General features: G+C 39.5%; 1 protein-coding gene across 1 annotated transcript in view; it reads right to left on the bottom strand.

Moving 5' to 3' along the window:
• plxna4 (plexin A4) overlaps positions 1-16649 on the bottom strand; it is a 215474-nt gene that overhangs the window by 41926 nt on the left and 156899 nt on the right. The window contains exons 8-13 of the mRNA XM_075471754.1: positions 15231-15330; positions 14760-14874; positions 6840-7040; positions 5975-6071; positions 4290-4480; positions 471-622 (exon numbers count right to left, since the gene is read on the bottom strand). Coding sequence (XP_075327869.1) covers positions 471-622; positions 4290-4480; positions 5975-6071; positions 6840-7040; positions 14760-14874; positions 15231-15330 — 856 coding nt within the window. The remainder of the gene's footprint in view (positions 1-470; positions 623-4289; positions 4481-5974; positions 6072-6839; positions 7041-14759; positions 14875-15230; positions 15331-16649) is intronic.

The raw sequence follows: 16649 nt of genomic DNA, 5'->3' as shown, positions 1-16649 counted from the left end.
AGATTAGGCCAAGTTGAAATTAGTTCTTGCTGTCTTACACACACATACACACCTATAAACACACATGATCAGCTTTAAGACTGAATTTTCATGGTACTTTTAAGTTAGTAGCATGTAAAAGAGTGATGCATCTATGTTTTGATCCCTGGCAATGTTCAGCTGTGGTATAGTTCTGTAAGTGTGATTATGACAAAAGCTGTGTTGGATTCATAAGCCAGCTTTGTTATTTGTGCTGTTGGATCTCTCTTTTTATAGTACAACTTAAAAGGGTACTTTGCAATATAAGGTATACATTTTGTTGACAAAATTGTAATTTATTCTGCACCAGAGATTGTTGACACCTGTAGTTATTGGTATATATACAGCATTACAAAATACTCGGCAGGAAGGTATGACTGCATGAGAATGTCATTTCTTTTGTTGCCAATGCTCTATAAATCAATCAATCAATAATGTAAAATGTGACTTACTGTTCAGCAGGAATGTAGCCCTCACGTATGGGGGTGCAGTCCACTTCAGCCACTTTGACATTACCCTGAATCTCTCTGAAGTCCAATCCCAGGTTCTCACCACGAATAGTCACAAGTGTGCCGCCCTCCCTGGGGCCCCGGAGAGGGGTGATCTGTTGAGATGCAAATTTTGACTGATGATTTCAAAAAGATGATTTTTTTTTAAATTGTGATGTTGTTTTTTTTTTTTTTAAGGGCAAGCATAGAAGTAAAGTTTTATACTGCTGACAGCACTACACAGTCAAAGTTTATGACTGCAATTAGAGGTCTCTCAATTAATTATCATAACATATCTCTTATGTTTGGTATCTCTTTCATTCAGATCAAGACTTTTTTTTAAGTAAGGGCAAATTAGTAATGAATAAAGCGAGTATACTTATACTGAAGCGTATCTAGACAAAGTAAGAACTTTTCAAATGGAAATAGTGTGTTAGTAGTCAAACTAAAACCTTACCGCTCTGGTTCATGGAGTCACTCTTTAATAAAAGGCCCAATTCAAAAGAAATATGGTATGGATACCTGAAGTGAGCAAGAAGGTGAAGAATAACACCTATTAATTAGGTTTATGTTTTGTCAAGCTTCCTGGGGATATATGTTTGTGGTTGTCCACTTCAGATAGACAACAAAGTAACAGCTCCAGTGACAAGACTCAGGGTCAGTGGTCTGTCATTTCGCAGTTTGTCTTCAACAAAATCTACAAAATCTATTAAATAAGATCAACTTAAATCCTGACATTGGGTGACATCTTTGCAATAATCAGTGTCTTTCTGATTTATCAGTAGCATCTCTCATTGCTGATAAGGTGGCTGCAACATCCATCAACACTTTTGTCACAGAGTTACCTCTAGGCCAATGAGTTTGTGTACGTATACATCATCAGGCCTGTCCAAATAGATTGATGTTACAAGCAGACACAATAGTCTGTCCTTATTTGTCTTTGCCAAGTAGTAGTCCTCCAGGGTGCAGGCAAGAGCCAGCTTTAATGGCAACTCTCATTGGTTCTCAGCTTATTGTATAGATGACAGTGTGAACCCCCATGGTTTTTGCCTGACAGGTAGAGTAGCTGAGTGACTGAGTGTGGCTTTATCTTATGCTTTAGAGCTGTTGTATATTGTAGGAAGAGATTCCATACATTACTGCCACAAGAACATCAAAGGATTTTAATTTGACAATTTCATTTTTTTCCCCAGAGGGTTGGAATTAAACAAATTGAAATAGCTTAGCTTGAAATAAAAATAAAAAAATACGACAAATCAAATCAAAGAAGCAAGCTCAAGTCAGGTCATGCACAACACAAGTCCTAAGACTGCCATGTGGGAGATATCGTTATCATATGGTTCAGTGTCTCTGATTAATAAGGCTCCCTGCTGATATCTTAATGAAAAAAAGAGCCTTTTGGGAAAAGGGCCATAATACATGCAATTATAAAAGATTGCACACAATGCCTCTTGGCTCTCCATTTATTAGAAAATACGGTATTTCACGAGGAGGAATGACTTAAAAGAAATAGTGATGGAGAAAAAAGCAGCAAAAGGACGTTAAAGAGAGGGAGGGACAAAATGAGGCGTTGATTAGATTTGTGACTTTTTGACAAGATAATTGATCGTCGGGTAGAGGCAAACACTTAATCACTTCTTCCCCATTTCTCCCTTTCTCTTTTCATCTTTCTATGCAAGTCTCTCTTGCTCATATTGTTGATGGGAGATGTCATTATAATGAAGCGTATTAGAATGCATTAGAGTCCGGGTTGTCTTGGGAAAGTCCTAACTCCTCACCACTGACAGTTTTTATGGGGGACGTGAGAAGGCTGCAATATGTTCCGACTGCAGCCTCAGGGATGTAAGAAGAAATACAGACCCATCTCCCAGAATAAATCCACTAAAGAGGAGGAATGATGAACCGCAACTGAGTGACCCATACTTTTTATTGAGTAAAAAGATGGACAAAGTATTCCCATCTTTTCCTCATCTTCCTTAAGAGTTTAATAAATTTTGCCTGAATAAGAATAACTAGTGATTTATCAGCAAAGAGGAGAAGATCAAGTAATTAACTATCCTGATTTGGAGATGTCTACAGTGGTGCTAAAAGGTTAGTGAGCCCTTCCGAATTGTGCCATAAATCTTACATAGAAAATGAGATTTTCAAAAAAGTACCTAACCTTGCAATCCTAACTAAATGAATTAGGAAAAAAATATACTTCACTGGTGAATGATCTATAGAGAAAATATAATCCAATATACCCATCTGTGAGAAGCCAAAGTAGAACTTCAAAGATGAACGGTTGATTTAACGATAAAATTAAAGTCTAGTGATTAGAAACAATATGATGAAAATCAGTGGGTACCCTGTTTTATTGAAAGAAAGTGGATCTGTCAAGGCTCATTCTTATAACACATATTTGTGGAACTATATGGTCGTACAAAGAGGTTTATGAGGATCTTAGAAAGAGTCGTTGCTGCTCATAAATTTTAGCAAGATTACAGAATAATCTCTGAAGTGTTTTGATTCCACCAATTCACAATCAATCTGTGTACATATGGAGGAAATTCAATGCCATTTTTTACTGTTAACATAAGTAGCTGAACAGCAAAGATCCCTCCAAGAGCAATGTATGTAATATTCTGCAAGTTCACAAGGGATCCTGGGGTAACCTCTTAAGGGCTGAAGGTCTCTCTGACTTTATGAGTAATATCAATGAGTCCACCATCAGGACAACGATGAACAACAATGTTGTGTGTGATATAGCTGCAAGAAGAAAGCCATTGCTCTCTAATAAGAATATTCTTGCCCAAAAGGCTTTTGGACAAATCTTTTGTGCACAGATGAGACAAAATAAAACTTTCTTGGTGGACAATGTAAGGTTTGCAGTTCATGCCTGTCATTTGAGGGCAGCGAAGGAAATTCCCTCTACTGATTCATTTATTTTGTTTATCCAAAGCTTGATGTGTTCATCCCAAATCAGTCACCATTTGCTCTAGATGCAGGCAGATTAGATAGGTAGAATAGATGGATCAGAACAATAGATAGATTAAATCTAAAAAAAAAATGCTGATTGGACCTTATCTCCATCACTGTAAGAAAAAATGAAAAGAGGGTTAAGAGGGGTCTGTGTGTCTGCTTGCGGGCTCAGTCCACCCATCCATCACCATCCGTCCTATATGTAAGCCCAGCCCATCCTCCTCTCCTGTCATCTGGGCTTTCCATCCATTTTTCCTTTGGGTCCTTGTATCTTTCATCTCACTGACCCCTATCACATCCGCTATTGCCCTTTTTATATGTCTTGAACAGGTCAAGTCCATTTACCCCACGTGGTGTTTTCAGGAGCACGCTAGGTTAAGTGGGGGTTTTTATGAGCATCTGTGCAGTTGATTGATAACTTGCAAGTGTAAGAATAATGTGTCTCTCTCTTGGTCTTACATATGTTATGACTCTATGAGTCTTGCGTGTTCACATTTAAAGTAAGAGTGAAATAAATCTATGCTGTTATCATTTTATGTTGCTGCACGATAAAAAGGTGTAAAAAATTAGAATTTATTCAACGGAGTGAATAGGTGATGGTGACTCACATCCTCTGCCATTATGTTAAAATCATCAGCTGCCGCACTGTCTCACAGATAAGTATGCTCCCATCAGTGCTCTATAATTATAGTGTGTAAGTGTTGGCTTTGAGGGAAAAAAAGCACATCCATTGTTACTGGAATCGCTTGGTCCATGTGTATTATATGTGTGGACACATGTGGTACTGATGCATGTAACCCCTGGTGTGTTTGTGTCCCTCACCTGTGTGATCCGTGGGTGGGTGCACTTGCTGTTGATACCATTGTGCTCTAGCCACTGGTTCTCAGGGTGGGGGCAGTGTTGCTTGAGGGTGCAGCGGTTCTCCCCTTTGCACCAAACACACCCAAACAGTGGATCTGCCTTCAGACACAAACCGCAGCTTCCACGCTGAGCGTCGCACTTGTAAAGATGGACTGTGCAGGAAGGAGGAAAGAAGCAGTGAGAAGAAGGTCAAGAAAATGAGTGGGAAGGGAGGAAAGATGGGAAAAGGGCACAACCTTTTGATAATTTCTGGCAGAATGGCAAATGCAGAAATCTTTTGGAAAAATTTGGCTCAACAACTGAATGTTGTATAAACTAACCACTAACAAAAATTTCATTATCACTACATCTATCATCTCCATAGTCTCTTGCTCCCTTCCATTCTAGCTTAGTGAGATTCCTACTATGCTGCCTCCCACCTTTCTCATCCACCGCACATTTCACATCATCTCCATGGTAACAGACCAGCCATTTTCTTTTTAATTGCCATTAGATGCATGTGTGATCTGTCCATCAAAAAATACCCAAGGAGCTGCTTCTTCCGCAGGCAAACAAAGGTAGGAGGAGGTTTGAGGAATGTTCTCTACTTCAAGCATCTCGTTCCCTGTGTTACTTTTGTTGCTTCTTTGATTCTACACTTATGCTTAAGGATATGTTTTGTAGACAGTGTTTGAATCAGACACTCGTGTAAACAACCTCAAACACTTCACAAACTTTGCCTTTCAACACAGTGCCATTTTGGCATTTATTCCACATTTGAACAATATGTTTCATAAGCCCGACTCCACTGCCTTTGGTGAAAATGAGTTGGTTTACTGTCAGAAAACTAGAACTCCCAGCATGCGGCTGTTTTTCCTTTTCTGGTATAAATTACTGTGGTCCATCACCACTGGCCAAACTAAATCAATCTCAGCAGTTGAATGCTTAACATTTCAGGGCTGAACTGTCATTCCACAGATACTATTAGTAAATCATGATGTGAATATAAAAAAAGGAAAACAAATGCAGGCAGAGAAATGCAATTTATAGTCTACCTCTTTGTTTTCCAAAATATAGACAGGGATAATGTTGTAATATGGCTAGCCCAGACTCATCTTTATTTAAAAGACTAAATTTTACATTGGTTATTTATCAATACACCATGTTATTTATCTTTGCCAATCTTTATTTTATGAAATGTATGCCAGTAGAGCAAATAAATAAAGCAAAAGAAAGAAAGAAAAGACAGATCAATTGCCAAACTCCCAGTGAGATGTTGACAGAAAAATTAAGAGACAAAAAGGAAAGGAAATGATATTCTAGAGATGGAAAGAAAATTTGGAAAAGAGAAGTTGGAACTGTGATACAGGACAGACAGATGAAAAACAGAGACACCCAAAAAAGCAAAGAGAGGATGTGTTAAAGTTAATTGCTCTACATGGCAACATCAGGGAATGGATACTTCACCTCAGCACACCACCCACTGTTGCCATGGAGACAGGCTCCAAGGGCAACAATGGGGAGGAAGTAGCTTTGCTGTGTGTTTAAGAGTTTGTAAGAGACAACATGGAAAAAGTGTGGGTGAATGGATTCACAGATGTGTATAATTATGTGTGTGTGACTATACACCTGAGTATACAAATGCTTTTGCCTGTTCAAATGCTCACCTTTGTTGTGGGCGGGGTTATCGATGCTGAAATCTCCATTCCAGATGACGGTCAGCTCGACGGGAAGACTGCTCATCTCCATCCCATCATAGAAATACTATCACCATGGCAACCGGATAAGGAAAGAGGGACAGGGCAGAGAATAGGAGAGAAGGAAAGTCTGTCTGTTATCTCCACATCCAAAAGCCTCTGGTATCACAGTGCTTATCAACAGGTGACTTTACCCACTGAAAACCCACAGAAAATAAAACACACACACTATACACACCAGAGAGTGTTAAAAGATTAGATTATTTTCAATTTAGTTCTGTAACACTAGCAGCATGGAGGGTTGGTGCTAAAATCATAATTTTCCACTAAATTACAGTTTCCCTCCTTCACAGCTCAATCAAAGTACAATATTTGGAATGTACTGTGATTACACGCAAACACAAATGCCAAAGACATCTTGACAAGTAGATACAAACACACATATTTAGTTTGATGAAGATAGACAGGGAGATGGGATGTTATTCTATCAACAGATGATTAGCATCAAGACCAGCATAAAGCCTTTTTTATGCTTGCTGTCAACGTATTATTCAGTCAGTGAATGGAGCATCATCGGAGGGATGTCTGTGTAGTAGAGACAAAGTAAGGTTCTTATCTCATCTACCTCCTGTACAGCTGGAAGACCAAAAGTCCCTGAGCTTGAATCAGTGTGTGTGCATGTTGCTGTATGTACATGAGAGGGTAATCTGCAATCACTTTTATCAGACAGTTTATAGAAATGGGGCATCTTTATAGATACTGTGTTTGTGTAGGTGGGTGTTGAGCGATGATGATGCATAACAACAGCTGACATTTTTAAAGACACACTTCTCACCGATGTGTTTTGACACTGCACTGAAGAGCTGTTGAAGCGCAGGGCAGGAACTCTGTGCTCATTTCCTTGGATAGTTAGCAGACACTCATATCCCCGCTGTCCAGACTGGGGCTGGGGGAGGTTCTTGGCCCGCAGGGTGATAGGCTTCACTACATTGACTGGCACCAGTATCCTTTCTGCAGGCAGCAACTGGGGGCACCCCTGAAATATACACAAGAAAGGTGGGTCAGCGTTTCAAATGCATAACTCATAGATTAATGTTACTAAATCTATTCTTCACATCAGTGTTATTTGAAGGTTAATGGTTACTTAAAGTACAGACTCAGGACATCAACTATATTAGTTATCTAATTTAGATAGGCCTTATGTTCCAAAGATAAAATCGATGTTCAATTTAAAATGTGAAGAACACAGAAAGACAATTCAGGCTCCAGTTAAAAAAGCCTCATGATTGACAACATCATTTTGAAACAATGCAAGTTGTTGCCAACTAAAGTGATAAAGCAAATTTAGCTGCATCTCTTTCAAGACATGTTGCATGATTGATCCTTGCAAGAGTGAAATCAATAAAACCTGACAGTCGCACAATATAAATCACACAGATGTCAACTCTCTGATAATTGACCTCATCAGTTAACAGACTAAGTCAACAGTACTTCACAAAATGAATCAAATTGAGTGAAGTTGCCACATCACTTTGCACCATTTTCAGCATTTGGTGCTTAAATTCATGCCATTTCCTGTTGACTTCTGTTGAGCTGTACATCTTGGTTACAGTCCCAGGACCTGTTCAGATTCAATGAGTGAAAGGCCAGCTTAAAAGGTATCCTTCTGTCATTCTCAGGAAGTGAGAATTATATAATGAACCTAAAAACTTGCACTGCGATAATATATCATCTTTAACTTTAAAAGAAAAATATATTTATATAGAGAAGTGGGGTCATTAATCAAATTGAGGGTTTATAGACACAAGGTATTGTATGCCGAAATTTAAGATGCCTAGGTAGAAATTATGCCTTGCTGTCCCAAAATATATTTTTTTCCGCCTGTGTGGTAAATGTGTGATTCAGAATGAACGGAAGAGGGGGAGTAAGAGGGAGCCTGAAATCACTGAGCAATTGATGGTCTAAAATTAACAGCCAATCAGTTCAGATGTGAGCTGGTTAAATATAGAGCACCTATGACTTGTCTGAAAGATGATGAGAAGAAAGAGAAGAACAAGTGAGGAGAGGGGAAGAGATGGACAGAAGAGATAAAACAACAAACAAAGAGAAGTGACCAGAGAGGACAAGTGACACGAAAAGCTATGGGAAGAGAAAAAGGATATTGACTGACAGCATATGTGAACGGTGAGGGGAGGGGAAGGGAGGGGAGGGAAGGGAAGGGAAGTTGGAGTGTAAAGCAGGTAAAGATAGTAAACAGAAAACTGCACTTCCCTGAGCTCTTGGCAAAATTTCTCATGTTTTTGCCAAAGAGTTTTATATAAAGAGAGACAGCAAAATAGACTAAATGAGAGAGAGAGGAAGAACCAAAGAACAGAGCAAATGAGGGAGGCAGAAACAAAATTAAGCATATGTGACAGGAGACGCTTTAGCATGTCAAAGAGAGAGGAGGAATGAGGGTGAAAAGAAGGAGAGCAGATAAGGTGAGCCCCCTCACAGATGGAGCTGTGTGTGTGTGTGAAGTGGTGGTGGGGGGCTAGTGAAGCACTGCATGCGTTGTACTGGGTGATAACACTTGTTTGAAGTTCATTAAAAGCCACTTGATTGGGTTAGGCTGAATGAGTGACTGACTGGATAGTTACGAGGTGAGCGAGAGGGGAACGCACTGTGACACTATTCAGAAAGTCATTATAGATAAATGACACACAGACAGAGTGAGTTCTATGGTGGTGGAGAGGAAGGTGGTGGTGCATGTGCGTTTGCTTTTCCAAATCTCATTTTCCGAAGAACGACGGGTCATATTTGGAGAATGAAAATGTGTGGGAGAGCAAAGAGAGATGCAATCCATTTTTAATCGCATCTCTCTATCTCTTAATACACGTTAACAATAAGGAAAATAAATCTGATCTGGTTTGTGGAAATGAACGCATGGAAAGCAATGGAGTACAACTTAACACGGTGACACAAACCACAGGGCACAAAGCTCAGGTGACAGGTGTTTCAAAGTAATGCTTTAGAATACTCAGATTACATTTTTAAGTAACATAGCGCTTAGTTTCACAAATTAAGTGATCAGTTACTTTGCTTTGCAATATTTTACTGTTCACTCTACCATATAAGCTTGTGCAATTTGTTGCAATTCAAACAAAAAAAAAAAGAAGGAAACAAATCCCAGACACTGCAGGTTACTCTTCTGCAGTCACACACCCACACACACACACACACACACACACATACAAAAAACAAACTAAAACCTTGGAATTCCATTAGAGTTGAAAGTGAAAATCATAACCAGACAGCACCTGTTGCATCATCTGTCCTGCCGACACATGTCCAGTGATGGAAAACATCAAAAGGCAAATTTTAACAGCTACCGACAACACACAGAATACCTACAACACACATACACACATTTACCAATGGATGCACAGCAAGCACACTTTCCTTGCCTATTAGAAGCCTATGAGCCAACAGAGGACCAATAAAAGGCGCTTATGTTGCACAAATAACAACACACTAACATAGGCTAAGGTGAAAAGAATGCATGGTAATTGAACCAGAGACGAAAACTAGAATTGCCACAGGTTTATACAAAGTTGCTAAGGTTCTTGAAGTCTTCCTTTAACAGCTCCCATTCCTGGTGGCTTGAGTCATTAGTCCCCATGTATTAACGGATGATGGGAGTGAGCTAAGCAGTCTTGGAAGCCTAGCCAGAGTAACCAGAGAATGAAATAGGTGGGTGGTGGTATTGGGAAAAAAAAAAAAAAACAGACAATCCTAAAGAACTGTCTGTGACTGCAGTGTTTGCTAATTTTGCAAGCCAAGGATGTGATTGTCCCATTGGCCAAACCTCTTTGCAAATCCAGTGTCAAACCTCAGAGAGAGATTATCTAGTGATTCCACACAAAGACAGCCAGAGCATCTGAGCATATCCTCTTTGCTTCTCATTCAGCAACCTTATCCTAATGGATGATCCTCAGTCTATTGATCAAATTTTGAGGCAAGACTGAGCCACCCAGGCAGGGGTAGTCACCACTGCAGGAGAAATAGCAGCGTCCGCCTTCACACTTTTCTGAAAAGGGTCTGATGCAGAATGGGAGGGAACTGCAGTAGTACCAGCAGATTGGACCAGAAATCCATCAGACAGGGCTGTGTAGCAGTTGGAGAGGCACTCCCACATGAGTGTATTTTGCATCCATGGGCAACTACTTCAGTCCAAGAAAACTGGTGATTAGGTGTGGCGCAGGAGGAAAGCCATCGAAAAAAGTCCCTCAAAATTGTATCATGGGTGTTGCATTAATGACCATGAAGCCTTTTAAGAGAGTTTTAAAATGAGAATTTATTTATTTTTGTATGTATTTATTTTTTTTAAACCTGGACCGTATTTCTGCCATAAAATACGTTCATCAACTCACCGATAACAGTTTGGTGAAAGTCAGCGTCATTTCAGTCGAAAATTGAACAGCTGAAAGTTGTTCCAGATTAAAATTGTACAATTCTATTTATTTATTATTTATTTATTAATTTATTTAATAAATTTGGTGATAGTTAAGGTCTAATAATTGAAACTTGTTCCAGACTGAGAAATTCAATATAATTTAATGGTTAGGCTAACAGCAATGCTAAAGCAAAGTGGAATTAAAGTCTAAAGGGTACTAAGGAACTGAATTGGTTATCTGCTTGCAACCAGACATGCTAGCCATCAGGCTAAGAAAGAACCTACTTAAAGTTGGAGATACGAAAAATCCTGATGCATTTTGATTTGTTTGCTCAGAAAACAGTAATTGTCCATTAAAGGAACATATTCAGTAGGATTAGGAGAAAACATAGTAGATGTTAGCCTCCCGGAAGGGTAAATCTCTCCTAATTCTGTCTTGAGATGGCAAAAATATAAATCCTGGATTGAAAAACTTTGCTTGAACTTCAGGATCCAAGAAGAGTATTATTTAATATTTTCAGACGTTAACTTACACTGCAACCCTGAATTGGATTAAGCAGATATAAAAAAAATGGTATACAGGAGATCAGTATCTTCTCTCCTTGTACCTATGCTGATCAAAGACTACTACCTTGACGTTAGGGAAACATACTTAAACTGTTCATCTACTTTGTGAATGTATAGCTGTGAGCCTCAGTGACAGTGTTGTAATCAAGGACTTACCACTGACAGGCTAGAAAGAGAAAAGTACCTGTAAATAGCATGACCCTTAACCACAGTACAAGCCATGACTTTTGAAAAAGAAAGTTGGCACCATTCTTTTTTTCTCTATAATTATCCTTCATCCTTGTTCTCTGCCTGTTGTTTTTCTCTTCATTTACGTCTCCCCAAAAGAAGTTTGAGTGGTTCGTCCCATCCACGTAGTTCACTGACCCTTCTCATTTCTCTCGTCAACCCTCTCACTGATTCCGTCTCCTCTCCTCTCTTTCATGACTCCTTTTCTTCTTGGGGACCTACTTAGATCTGATAATTAGAGGCTGGTGGGAGGTGTGAAGGGTGGAGATGGGAAAAGTGACAGAGAGTAGGAAGCTAAATGGGAACTGTGAATGTAAAAGCCCTTGGCATAGTTTGAAGCAAAAGAGGGAGGGTGATGGTGAGAGAGAAAGACCCATAATTATAGCACTGTAAGGTGTGAAGATGAAGAGAATCTTAAGTTTTTTATACCCTCAAACCCTCACACACCCTGTGCTTACCTAAAGCTTCCCAGTCTCTGTTCTGTCACATCCAACAGAGCTTAGGGCAAAGACACTCCTGTTTTCTTTTCACCCATTCACTCTCCCTGCTGCTTCTCCTCCCTGTTTTTTTTCCCCCTACTATTAATTCCTCACCTCAAATTTCCTGCTGCAGCTTTGCTTTGCTCTTAAGGGAACATTACAATTTTGTTACAATACTATTTTATGAATCAAGTGCTAGGATTTAGAGCTCAGCACTGGTGCAACGGTGAAAAGTCTTTAATAATCAGTTGAAATGTGAACTGTTTAGGCAGAAACAGAAACAAGTGAAAGAACAACTATAGTAAGAGCAGGAGTTAGTTCATAACCTTTGAAGTTAGGAGTGTGGATAACTTCCCTGTTTGCCGTTTCTAAATAAATTTGACTTTGCCTGCATGTCACGTATCTCTTTACTTCTTGCTCCGTCAACCCTTTTAAATCACTGTTTGTTTTTCAGATTTGAGCAATTGAAAGTGTTGGCAATTTCCTACCAACTTAGTTTAATTTAACTTATCTTCTATTCTGAAATAGAAATGCACTTGACTCCTCAACATTTAGTGCCAATGCATGACATCGATTTGTCTATGAATGGAACCAGAGCACCTCTCTCCACCATTCCTGTCCAATATTGGCAGTTAACAGCCATTACTGCTGGCATTTTACTTCTTTAATAAAATTATCCTGATCACTTGGTCAATAAATTCCTGGTAAATAAACTCCTCAAGATTGATCACCATAGTGCAGTCGAATAAATAATACAAGGATACAAAAATGCAGTATGAGCGATAAGATCGTGATAGTATTGCAGTTGACATTAATATTTCTATGTTTGTATCTCCCTACCAGCTGAATATATGAGGGAAAGGTTTGGCAGCAGCTCAGGATATGAACATGCTGTGTTGCAGACAGGAGAAGAAGAAAGGAAAATATTCTCCTGTGGTTTTCATCAGACAAAGAGAGCAGGAAGTGTCCCCAGTTTCATCCTTTTCTTATGGTTAGATGATAGTGCTTGCTTTAAAGAGGGGAATAAAGTCTGAAAAACAGTTTAATATGCAGGAAAACAAGCACTGTCCATCGCATAAACCAGCACAACAAATTCAAATCACAAAAAATGTCAGTGGTGAAGAATAACTATTTGCTCTCTCTTCAGCATAACTAAATAGATGCTGCTGTGTGCACCATCTTTGTTCGTGAGACAGAAAATCTAAATCCTTGAGATGTATGGAGGTCAAACAGGGACATGGCCTTGATTAATGTGCCAACAGGCAAATGTCTGATCCTTGTGCCCATATCATTGCTGGCATGGATAAAAAGGCATAAACTGTATGCCTAGGCCTGACTTTAACTGCACCCTGCAATGCATACTAACTATGAGCTCAACCAGTTGGGAGATTTTGCTGGCCTCAATAATTAACAGAGTTAAAGGATTATTGAGATCACTGCCTGAAATCCCTTAATTGTAATAGTACACAAAATTCACCTTTTGTGAAATTTGGGAATGATTCTCTGGATGGTGTGTGCATTCGTTCTTAAGCTTGCATTTGTGGGTCTCAACTATTAATTCAAAACAGCATCCCAAAATCTGGCAGCAAATACATGACCTGGGATTTAAGGGGTTAATTAAAAGCAAATTACAAGTCATTAAGCCTGCGTAGCACCTGCTTTTTCTGAAACAACATGTCAAAAAAAGGAACATCATTAATGTGCTAATACTAAATCCCACTTGCTTTATTTATGGTTTTCTTTTAGTAAGCAACACAATAGGAGAGAATTCACACATTATTACACTGAGTCAATATTGACCACCAGCTCATGGGCTAATTGGAAAAGTAAACCTGCAAAGACTCATGTTTGGGCCAAACTAAGGAGACGGTTTAAAAGGATAATGGAAATGGCGAAAAAAGAAAATAATATTGTCTGTGCAGGTTGAATGGCTTGGGGGGAAAATGGGTGGAATAACACAATTGGGAGCAGACTGCTCATCAAAGGAAGCAATCTGGCTAAGCTTGTCCCTTCCCGTTGTGCGGCGTCTGCCAACCCAGACATAAGCACTAGTGATCTTCATCATAGCTCACCTCAGGCTAGGATTAACAGGCCACAAACTCCCTGTAAAACCCTCCCCCTGAAAGCCGCACTGAAATGACAGCGTACAGGCAAATACTGCAGATAACCACAGAGACACATACTGTACATATGCAAAAATACATGGTAGAATTGCAGATAATCAGTCCTATCGTTTCCACAGGCCCAAATCACAGGCACATACCCCTACCTTCTTTGACTTCCTTGCTTTTCCCTGAAGGCTACTGCAGTGACTTAATCAGTGAAACCTTCTCATATGTTGGGGAGTGGTTGGGTTGGAGGCCATTCACTGAATGTATCCCGTCCAGCAAGTGTCTGTCCTCTGCAGCAGAGCAGACCAATTACAGTGGGCTCTGCTTCGACGGGAATAGAAGTGGCTGCCAATATTATTGATAATTCACAAAGACTAAGCTGTCGCAGGGAATAGGGATGGGCATGTGGAAATGACTCAGTTTTATGAGCTTCCATTGCCCTTTGATGTGCAGTCAAGAGCGAGACACGCCAAGAGACTCAAGCCAGATGGAAGCACAACTGCTGAAAGGTGTCTCAATCCTTTTAATAACTCTTTTTGCATATGAAATCTCCAATGAAAGCTATTAGCCCTACATAACCAAACATTTCCCCTCAATTTATTTTACTATGTATCATAACTTGGTTGGCTCAAAACAAAAATAGACTGGCTGGAGTTGGACTGCACTAAAAACTATGAGGATTTGTGAACATCGCCCTAATGGGGTAGAGTTTGAGAGATGCTGCGTAAAAATTTGAGCCTCTTGACAACAGATCAACATCAATTCAGGTACAAAACAATTCAACAAATCCTGCCATGTTCTAGGAACTTGTTTCACTCTGGCATGACTTCTTAGTGCCACCCTGGTCTGCAATGGGAATTGATGTCTGCAGAAGTTTAAAACACAACTAACAAACCAAAAAATGATTGTAACCCAATCCCTTGTTTGTGACTCACCTCCGGTTTCTTTACTCTCCCCTCCTGGAAGGAACATGTGCGAGGGTCATGGGTACAGTCATGTCTGTATTTACACCAGTGGCACTGGTAGGGGCTACTCACACATGACAGACACCTAAAAGTCAAGGGAAGACAGGCGTTTGAATTACTATTAAACTGCGGCACATGCAAAACAAGACCAAGGCTCAGTATGTCCACTTACTTATGTATACAATACAATTTCATCATCTTAAGATTCAATGTCAGCTCTTTCATCAATTTGAAGGGTTTGGAATTATAACAAGGTTTCTGTAGGCGAGTTCCAATTTTAAATAAGACAGAGAGAGACAACCTGACTATAAATGTTGCATGCATTGACCTATGTGGAGATTTTTTTCTTCTGGCTCTTAGAAACTGGCAAATAAAAAAATAAATGAAACATTGCTGTATACTTGAAGTATATTTGAAAACTATTAGTAGATATGGACTCACGACTTATGCACGCTACAGTTGTAGAAAACAAAACTGGTATTTGCAAATGCCAGGCCTGTCTCCTTGGACTTGAGATAGAGCTGCACGATCTGGTGGTCACCTGGAGAAAAAGAAAATGTAGCCAAAGTTCATACTTTAATGCTAAAAGGTACGCAAGATTCAACTTTTGTCGATGAATACATTTCTTTTAGCCTTTTAATCATTTGCTCAGACATCCTTTAAGATGTTCTACAAACATTAGATTTTCCAATAAAGAAAAAAACCATCATAAAGCCACAAGTGATCAGCTTGTTGCACTGGTAAAGGCAGAATCTTAAAAGGGAGGGTAGAGGACTATAGAAAGGATTTTGTTGGGTTAAGTTCTTATTCCGGTCATACAAGAAACAAAAATTGGTGCACACAGATTTCCCTTGGGATGGATAATATCCCCCCTGAAATGTCTTTGAGAGTATCCATGACAAGGTAAAAGGAGAAGAGGATGAAACATAAACCACGTGGGTTTTTATGTGTATGAGCTTGTGGCTCATCTGTATTTGGTGTGTCCCTTTGTCTGGCACTAATGAACGAGTTCATGTTTAATTCAACAGCACATCCACACATCTAACTGCTCTCTCTGTACACTACCTCTGTACCTCTCCCTCTCATTCACACTATCTCTGAACACAAGTCTCTTCACTTCCTTCCATACTATGACTCCTTCTCCCCTGTGCCTCTCTCCATCTCACAAACAAAGAAGGAATCATTCATCAATCACAGTAAAGCACCGCTGACAACGGATCTGTTCTAATTAGGCCACCTAAATGTTACCTTGAAGCCTGCTAACACTATCCATCCCTCCCTTACTCTTCCCTCCATCTGCTGCTCCCCCTTTCCTCTCTTTCAACCGAGCTTGGACAAATGAGCGCTAGAAAACATGGAAGATGAAAGGTTAAAAATATGTGAAACATTTTTTGTGGGTGGGGAAAGCAAAAGGTTGGTAGAAAGGCTTTAAGCCTCATGTGTGTTTCGGTGAACATATTTACACATGTATGTTTGCATAACTGAGGCATTACCAGCTGTACATGTGGCTGACATGGCAAACATTGAACAAATGTTTATAATTAGCCAAAGCGCACTCAGTCTCCCTGTCAGATATACATCTGTACATTAGCACTGCCTTGTCTGTGAATTACCTCATATAGTAATGGTGATGGGTTAGTTTGCTGTAGTTCAGTTTGCTGTTCTTATGGGTACACTGCATGAAGGAAAATGGGAATATCTGTGTACAATTGAGACTTGAAAGGTCTAACCAGCACTAAAGGTAATAAAGGTAGGTATTTTCATACTTCCTTTGTTTTTAAAATCATTATTCAAACAATGTTTACGTAACATTTTTTTAACATCTGTTGTAATTTAGGAACCCATCACTGAGCATTCTGC

The sequence above is a fragment of the Odontesthes bonariensis genome, chromosome 8 (assembly GCF_027942865.1).
Source record: "Odontesthes bonariensis isolate fOdoBon6 chromosome 8, fOdoBon6.hap1, whole genome shotgun sequence".
NCBI classification, from domain to species: Eukaryota; Metazoa; Chordata; class Actinopteri; order Atheriniformes; family Atherinopsidae; genus Odontesthes; species Odontesthes bonariensis.
Note: the sequence above shows the minus strand (reverse complement) of the source record. Positions and strands in the feature narration are given on the sequence as shown.